Below are 8,274 nucleotides of genomic sequence, written 5' to 3' on the forward strand. Positions count from 1 at the left end.
ATGGGAGGAACCCTACAACTACACTTCCACCAAAGGGATTTGAATATCCCACCCTCTTCGTGAAGAATCAAGTTGTGAAACCCTAGCTTTGCGAGAACTCTCCCTCAGATCTTGCTCGTGTTGCAAGAGCTCAGTGGTCTGTTGTTGGGATCCTCCAATTAAGTTGTGGATGCATGCCCAAACCTTTGTGCAAAGGTTCTGGTGGCCACCTTAAAGGCTGCCGCTTAGTGGAGCGTGCACAACCCTTCATGGTTTTCTACCAGAGAATAGGGTGAGGCCTTTGTGGCATTGGTTGGCCTTCGTGGCACCACACCCCTCCATAGTAGACATACTTCCCCTAAAAAGGAAGGAACTACGGGAATCAACCCTTGTGTCTCTCTGTGCTTCAACTCTCGGCTACCTTTTTTTCTTTTCCCGCACTTCACTACTTGTATCTTCTATTGTGTTTACCTGCTTGCACCTTGTCATATAGGTAAATTCACATAGTTGTATATCTACATAATTTACCTTTGTGTCAAGCCTAAATCGAAAAGAATTAAAATTTGATTAGAACCTATTCACCAACTTTACGTGCCCATACAATCCTTTCACTCGCTGGCACAACATCAGCGGAAGTAAAATCCATTTTCCAGCTTCGCCCGCAAGGTGCTTCCGCAGTTTGCCTAGGAAATGGACAACAACGATGAGAGGATGATGGAGCTATTGATGCAAGACGAGGCCAATGCCGCTGCTGTCCAAGAAGAGAGTATGAAAATCTTGTCCCCTCTTCTTTGCCTCCGAGAGCAGCTCAATGTCGTTCATCGGCATAGTGGTTCTAGGGTTGGGAAGGTGAAGAACAAGGACTGTTATCAACTTGTAGGTGCTATGTTGCTTGACACCGACTATTTTTCCGATGGCGCAACTCATACCCCCGAAGATTTTTAGTGGCTTTTTAGGACAAACAAGTAGTTGTTCATGCGGATTGTCTTCAACGTGAGGGGGTATGATTTGTACATCATATGCAAAAAAACTGCACATGATTATTGGGTTTCTCATCGATTCAGAATTGCTTGACTGCCATGCGGTGTCTTGCGTATGGAACTCCTCTAGATGCACTACACGACTAGCTAAGCATGTTTGAGACCACATGCTTTGATAGCATCTACAAGTTTGCCGAGAATTTATGACAGTGTTTGGACCACCCTTGTTGTATTGTGATCCAAATTCATATACTAAAGGGAGACTAACTTCTGACGAGCGGAGCGAGGCCCGTCGCCGGAGGCTTGGTACGGTATGGATCGTTGGCACCGCCTATATATACATCTTATAAGCCGCCGGCTAGGGTTTATCAGATTATAAGATAACCCACGGCGTTTGTAAACACTCCCCGATATAGTGAAGTTTTGTTGGCAGTTGCCTGTACTTTTTTCCCCTTCTGTGTTCGAAGGGGTTTTCCACGTTAAATCTTGTGTCTCCGCTGCGTTTTCCTTTATCGTTCTTCGGTATTTGCTTGTCGCTTTTATAACAATTTGAGAGCACCAAATGAAGAAGATATAGCTCAGATCCTGGCAAAAAATGCAGCAAGATAATTTCATGTGATGCTTGGGAGCATCGATTATATGCATTAGGCTTCGAAGAATTTCCCATTTGCTTGGTAGGGGTTGTCCAAAGATCATACCTGAGAGTGGGGTGTGATAGTTCAAGCCGTGGCAGATTATCACCTCTGAGTTTGGCATAGTTTCTTTGGCATGGGTGGAAATCGCTCTCCGGTATTTCCATGGCTAGCTGAGGGATATGCTCCAACTGTTAACTATGATATCAATGGCCACACATACAACAAAGAGTACTATCTAGCTGATGGTATCTACCCATCGTGGTCTACATTTGTGAAGAAAATCCTTGACCCGTGTATGGATAAAAGATCTTGGTTTGATATGTGCCAGGAAGCTTCTCGGAAGGATGTCGAGTGGGCATTTGGTGTACTCCAACATCATTTTGCTATTGTTCGGTACCCTTATCTTACCCAGTCGGAATCTTAGATGTGGGAGGTCATGAACTGTTGTGCGATCACACACAACATGATCATCGAGAGTGAGCGAGAATCACCAGTGATTGATGAGCATCCATTTGATCAATAGGGTCCTCTTGCCCAGCTTATTGAGGTGCCGACCGTGTTTGCTGTACACAACTTTAAAATGATCTAGTGGAGCATTTGTGGGCGCTCAAAGGAAACACCGCCTGATTCTTGAACAAGTTGAATTGCAATTTGAGAATCAATATGTGGTTGGATAGTTAGAAGAGCGATGGTACCCTTACCAATGAGGGATCAAACCTTAGATCTGACGCTTTGATATCTCATAAAGGCTGAATATTTTTTCAGTGGGAGGGAACGTTCCCATCGATATCGAGGCACATGTGGCAACTTCGTTAATCTCAAAACCAGTTTGCTCAGTCTTTTGGAGGTTCTTACAGGGGAAGGGTGTGCGTGTGCCCGTGCGTTCATAGAGGTGAGTGTATCTACATACATGTGAGTGTCTATGTACAAAAAGTTGAATGATAATTTATTTGAATTCTCGTATGAATAATTTTGTCCGTATGTTTGGATTATTTTGTGATAAACTATGTAATATGGTTGAATTATTATGTGAAACTATGCGAAATCTTCCTATTTGTCAAAGAAAAAACTATCTCTTTTTGGGGGCGGGATATATTGCAAGCGCTGGTGTGGGACGGCCCTGCTAATACGCCCACAACTCCACATGCAACCCATATCATACTGTCAACGTCGGCTATGACTTGAGGGCTGCCGGTGGAGATGCCTCTACATCGAAGAAGCCGACGTACCACCTCCTCAAATAAGAGCCGTCGCAAGTCCTCTTTCACATGAAGAACCACCATGAAGTCTATGGCGATCTCCATGTGTTTCCCTTTTCAGGTGTGCGTTGATCAGCTCCACTAGCAGATGAATGCAATTTTAGTTGAATCAGAGGAGACAAGACTACCTAATATACATTCGATTTTCATGAAGGCATTTGATCGAGCAGTTCAGCGCATGAAAACGGATTTGTTGCTTGACTTCAACATAAAGGCCGAGCGACGAGTACAACATGCCGTGGAACACGAGGTTAATTTTCTCTTATACAGGACCAATGTGAGCAGCATAGCTCCTCTTGTTCATGGACCTGAACCGCGCGCAGGCCAGACACACGCATGGGAGATCGAGCGGCCAATGAAGCAGAGTTGCCGACTGCTGGGACAATGAATCCCAGCCAACCGCGCTAGAGCAGGTAGCCGGGTGGGGTATGAAACTGCTTCGCAGGCATCGCCTTTGTCTGAAACTCTGAATGCAGCGCCCTCATTTTATTACATTTTCAGAATCATGCTGCTTCAACAGCATCAGTTTAGATCCTAGAATAATTTGTGGCACCCTGCTATCATCTAATTTATGCTTGCCATCATGATGACTGCTTGGTCAAACTTGTTTGCTTGTTATGCTCCAGGTCTATCATGCAAGGCCCTCTCTTACACTATTTGGCCATTTCAGCTCTGCACTTGTCTTGCTCTTGTCAGGCTATCCATCTACCCATGTTTTTTAGAGGCCATCTCCCCATGTAAACATGTTAACATTTATCATCTCACCATGAATACTTTCTGCATGGTTATGTACACGTGTTGTCAGAAAGTATGTAGAGTGTGACTGAGTGGTGGAGCCTCGATCTTGCCAGTGTTCCAACTCCATATCCACGTCAGGGGAACTGGATTCTGACAAGAATCTGACCCTGAGTCCACGCTCGATACGTCAGAAGTACTTAACCTTCCGGTTACTCGCGACTCTACACCATGGCCGACTTCTACGCGTTGAGGCCGGCAATCGCGATCAAACAACAGGCTCGTCGGCGGCGGAGCACAGAAGGCCAGGACGCTGCGGTGCGCCTGCCGCATCTTGCCGGACGACGAAGGGCCGGAGGAAACGGCCCAGCTGTGCGCGCTGCACCAACTCTGACCATGGCGGCGGGCTCGCGCGACGGAGGGGCTCAAGAAGGTTGCCGTGCCCGACGGAGGAGCGGCGTTCGTGCGCTACGTCAGGTGGGCGGCGCGCTATGACCTTGCCCACGCGCTTCTTTCTGGAGGACAACTACGCGCGGGAAAAAGACTAGGAGATCGATGCTCGTACACCAGCGCAATCAGACGCATACATAACTGAACATAGAAGCGTACTTGAGGCTGCATCTCAAATGGATTTCATGTATTCTCATTATCAGATCAACTTGTGTACATAGTACGTACTATTACTTCAGACAAATGATTATTGGAAACCAGATGTGGGTTGATCAAACGCTAATAACACCGGATTAATAACTGTGTCTGTCTTGCTGGCTTCCTCTTCCCGAATGCAATGCGGCCAGATAATTTTTCCTGGAGTACAGAAAAAACAACCATTGAAACGATAACTACAGTATAATATTTTAGGGGACTCACTGATGACGCATGATCCGAATAATAAGCTCAAGTTACCTTGCCGGCAGATGGTCGTGGGGACGGTTATAGGCTGTCCAGTCCGGCCCTCCGGAAAAGAGACGCATCGCCTGAAATGCACCAACACAAGGCACAAAGCTATCATCAGCTAGCTATGGGTTCGAGTCTCAGAGAAATTCTAGATAATGTTTTCTACCCAAAAATTTTCTGTTTTTCCCGAATGCTAAGGAGAAGAAGAGCATTCAGCAAAAAAAAACAATTTTGGATTTTATCAACAATTTTCTTGTGTATGTGGGTAACTGGCGTTATCGGAGTCCTTATGTGAGGAATTACAAAAGAAAAAGTTCAGCAAAATGTGAATTAGAAAGGATTGGTCCACCATATGAATCGGAGACTTAATCTTAGTGCACCCCAGAACAATACGTTCTTGTTATCACAACCTATCATGGGTTCCTCAATATGCATGTCATGGTAGGGTAATTTTTTTTTTATTTTGTCATATTTGCTTGAGACTCCAGAGAGATAACAATGTCTATTCATAGTCTATATATTGTGCAAGTTTAAATTTGGCGGGGGCAGCAACCACTCCATTCAAGACTAGCTTTATGCTTAAACAACGAACATGGTGCTGACGAACGAACAAAGGGGATGGGGCATGATCGCATGGTCCATTTTACATCATGTTCCTCAATTCAAACAACTGTGTATCAAATGTTTAGAAATTAGCTTGCTGGGCAACTTGTGCCTAAATCTTTATTATGATTCATGTCTGGTTTAGAGATATATTGATATATGTGCATGTTCGGGTTTTTTTCTCTCTTATGTGTCATGTGGAATTGCATGCTCTAGCTAGTTTAATCAAAAGATCGATCAGAGAAGGGCTAGGCAATTATACTGAACATGTAGGAGGATGTGGTCCTCTTATTTGGGGAAGTGTATTCGGTCTGCCCTTGAAGCAATTTTGGGTTGGATTGGCTTGGCAAGTTGGTTTCACACACACACACCTTTATATAGTTGTTGCTGTCCAACGTGAAACGGTGGTAAATTCCAGCCGGTACGACAATGAGGCCTCCTTTGCTCAGTGACACCCTGACCCACTGGTCATCCTCATCCCTTACATCGAAGTACCCTTCATGAGACCAAGGACTAGGTAAGCATGGTAAATTCCAAAGGCGATTGCTAAAACCATAGGGGATAGCATGTCTATATAAGTACTCGATACTAGAGCCAAAAGAACACAAAACATACCGCTGCCGTCGAGACAATAACGAACTTCCTCATCGGTGTGGAGGTGCTCTTCGAAGAACCTCTTGATCATCGCCTCATAATTTGGCATCTTCTCTGGGGTTAATTCAATTATGTCCTAAACAAATAAATTGCATATAAGCCATCTATCAGACCCCAATGTGACTATGCAGAAATAAAGGACACAATTCGATGCTCATCATACTTTCAAGAGTGAAAAAATGATTTCTCAATGCAGAAGTCTAAGAAAAGAAGGAATATATGTTTATACTTGGCCAAGCTCTGGTCTCAACTTCTCAGTACAAGAGAGAGGTTAAGCCAACATTTGAAATACATATGCTCTGATTTGTTTTATTCGAAGAAGAGGATCAGAGGTCCAATACGTGAGCATCTTTTAATTTGGAGATCGAACAATTTACCTATAGTAAAAACTATTTAATACCTACGACATAGAATCAATCAATTTAATTCAGTACAAACCAATTCTTCTAATTTTGGTTTTTGTCTACTGCAAACTGCATTAGCTAGTCGTCACAGAATACAAAAGCAATATTAATCTATAGTCCAGCAAGACTAAGGTTATTTTACCGTAAACCCATCTATATGACCAAAGTAGTACATCTTTGAGCTAGATCTGAAAATGTGAAGCCAGTTTAATTAGAATCCTAAAGAGTGACCACACTACCAGTCTAGGGTCCAGTCTACATGGCGAGAAACAGCGGCACAACAAGGTGGTATTCTTTCCTTTCCAACGACCCCAACCAATTTTGTAAGCATGCCTTAGATACGGTATTACTAGCATAAGTTGACTTAGTATTAGTGAAGACCGATTGAGTGACAGACCATGTGCAAGTAACCCCTCTCTTGACGCATTGTCGTGAGGTTCTCGTCCCGCTCATGGTTCTCTGCATCTAGCCGCAGCGCCACGATTCCGAGGTCTGTATTCACATGTCAGCCGAAAAAACAATGACTTCCATTTGGGACTGCAAAACTTGACGCAAGGAGATGAAAATATTTAATCGTTTGCACGAATGAGCACCAAGTAGTTTTGCAAGCGGGACGGCCTCGTCAGGCTGACGGTGATGGGGGAGCCTCTGATCTTCGTTCTCAGCGACGGCGACATCGTCCATGTACCATGCTTTCACCACGTCGTCCACGCCGATCTGTGTGTCAGTATATTCATGCAATGCAGCTGACATGAGAAAGCAGACAAAGGTCCGCTCGTAGGCGATGCGATCGAGATATATACCAGGAGTTCTTCTAACTAATTCTGAAGGTTTGCATGTTTAGATAGATTCTGGAGTATACATATGAATCTTCATCTTTATCTAAAAGAAACACGTTAATGAATCTTCATAAAAAAGGAATGTTTATTCTCCCATGTCCTGTCCATGGAGCACTAAATATCTATTGGTGCAATCGTACGAGCCTATGCATATGCTGAGACTGCAACTAAGTACTACTTCTGTTTGGATGGTCGATTAAATCCGATCGGAGGGAGTAGGAACTACTTGAATGCATTGAGGAATGCTAACCTCATATCGATGCCAAAATTACATACCTTCATGCCACCGGCGAGGTCGGTGTCGGCGCCATGACAGGAGTCCAGACCAGGGAGGCTTAGGCCGTGGGAAAAATGCAGCTCGCCATGGGTGGAGCTCTCGCCGCAGTGAGCATATGTCGTCTCCAGCGCCACAAGGGTGGCAAGGACAGACAAGATGAAGAGGAGTTTCTTGGCTGCCATCTTTCTTGATATAGGTCTAAATATGTGGAAGCACAACCCGTGAAAGAAACTTAGAAGTGGTGCAATATATAGAGAAAGCTCTGTTGACGAATTGCACTATGCAAGTCGCGAGGTCATATTTATCTTGAGAAATTAATTAGCAGCCTCTGGAAGAGGTTTGGCCGGCGCATCGAAGCGAGCTACTCATATGCACGCACGTTTCGATAATACAAAGGGTTTGAATGAACAAACAACCAGTTGGCATTCCAAGTATAAACATGCATCCAGTTGGTAGTTTGTTAATGTGGTGTGATCACTAGATGAGACTGCATTTAAATGCTAAAATCAGCCGGCGAGGACAAAGGTTAGTATTTTTCAGATTTCTTTTACTCCTATGTCAAACTTGTTTAAGTTTAACCAAGTTTATAGGAAAATGTTCCAGTATTATATTATCGAATTAGTTTCAACATTTTCTTTATCAAATATAAATTATCATAACACACTTATTGGTGTTATACACGTTCATATGTTATTCTACAAACTTAATAAGACTCAATGAAGTTATACAAAATAAAAAAAGCTGGACATTTAATAATTGAGGGGGTACTTGATTTACATGTTGGGTTGGAGTCCTCTCTTGCACAGTTTTATTTTATGGACAACAAGGGAATTTTCGAATTATATATCCCAATCATGGGCCCCGGGTTGGCCAACAAGACAAGAAGAGGATCGATCACTAGGGAGGAGACCAGTCAATCCTGCCTCGTGGACGATCGGCCCAGGTGCGCTCGTCCAAGGTCCGTCGAGTGCGAACCATGCCATGATCAAGATAAAATCAAGATAGGATCAAG

The 8,274-nt window shown here is 43.9% G+C and overlaps 1 protein-coding gene across 1 annotated transcript; it reads right to left on the reverse strand.

Moving 5' to 3' along the window:
* Positions 1-4,303: 4,303 nt before the first annotated feature.
* Positions 4,304-7,444, reverse strand: LOC124657426 (1,2-dihydroxy-3-keto-5-methylthiopentene dioxygenase 3-like). The gene is made up of 7 exons (XM_047195984.1): positions 7,262-7,444; positions 6,740-6,863; positions 6,544-6,638; positions 5,704-5,818; positions 5,460-5,584; positions 4,495-4,565; positions 4,304-4,395 (listed from the first exon to the last, which is right to left on the reverse strand). Exons 1-7 carry the CDS (start codon positions 7,442-7,444, stop codon positions 4,332-4,334), a joined length of 777 nt encoding a protein of 258 aa, XP_047051940.1. The 3' UTR covers positions 4,304-4,331.
* Between the last annotated feature and the right edge of the window lie 830 nt (positions 7,445-8,274).

The sequence above is a fragment of the Lolium rigidum genome, chromosome 1 (assembly GCF_022539505.1).
Source record: "Lolium rigidum isolate FL_2022 chromosome 1, APGP_CSIRO_Lrig_0.1, whole genome shotgun sequence".
Classification (NCBI taxonomy): Eukaryota; Viridiplantae; Streptophyta; class Magnoliopsida; order Poales; family Poaceae; genus Lolium; species Lolium rigidum.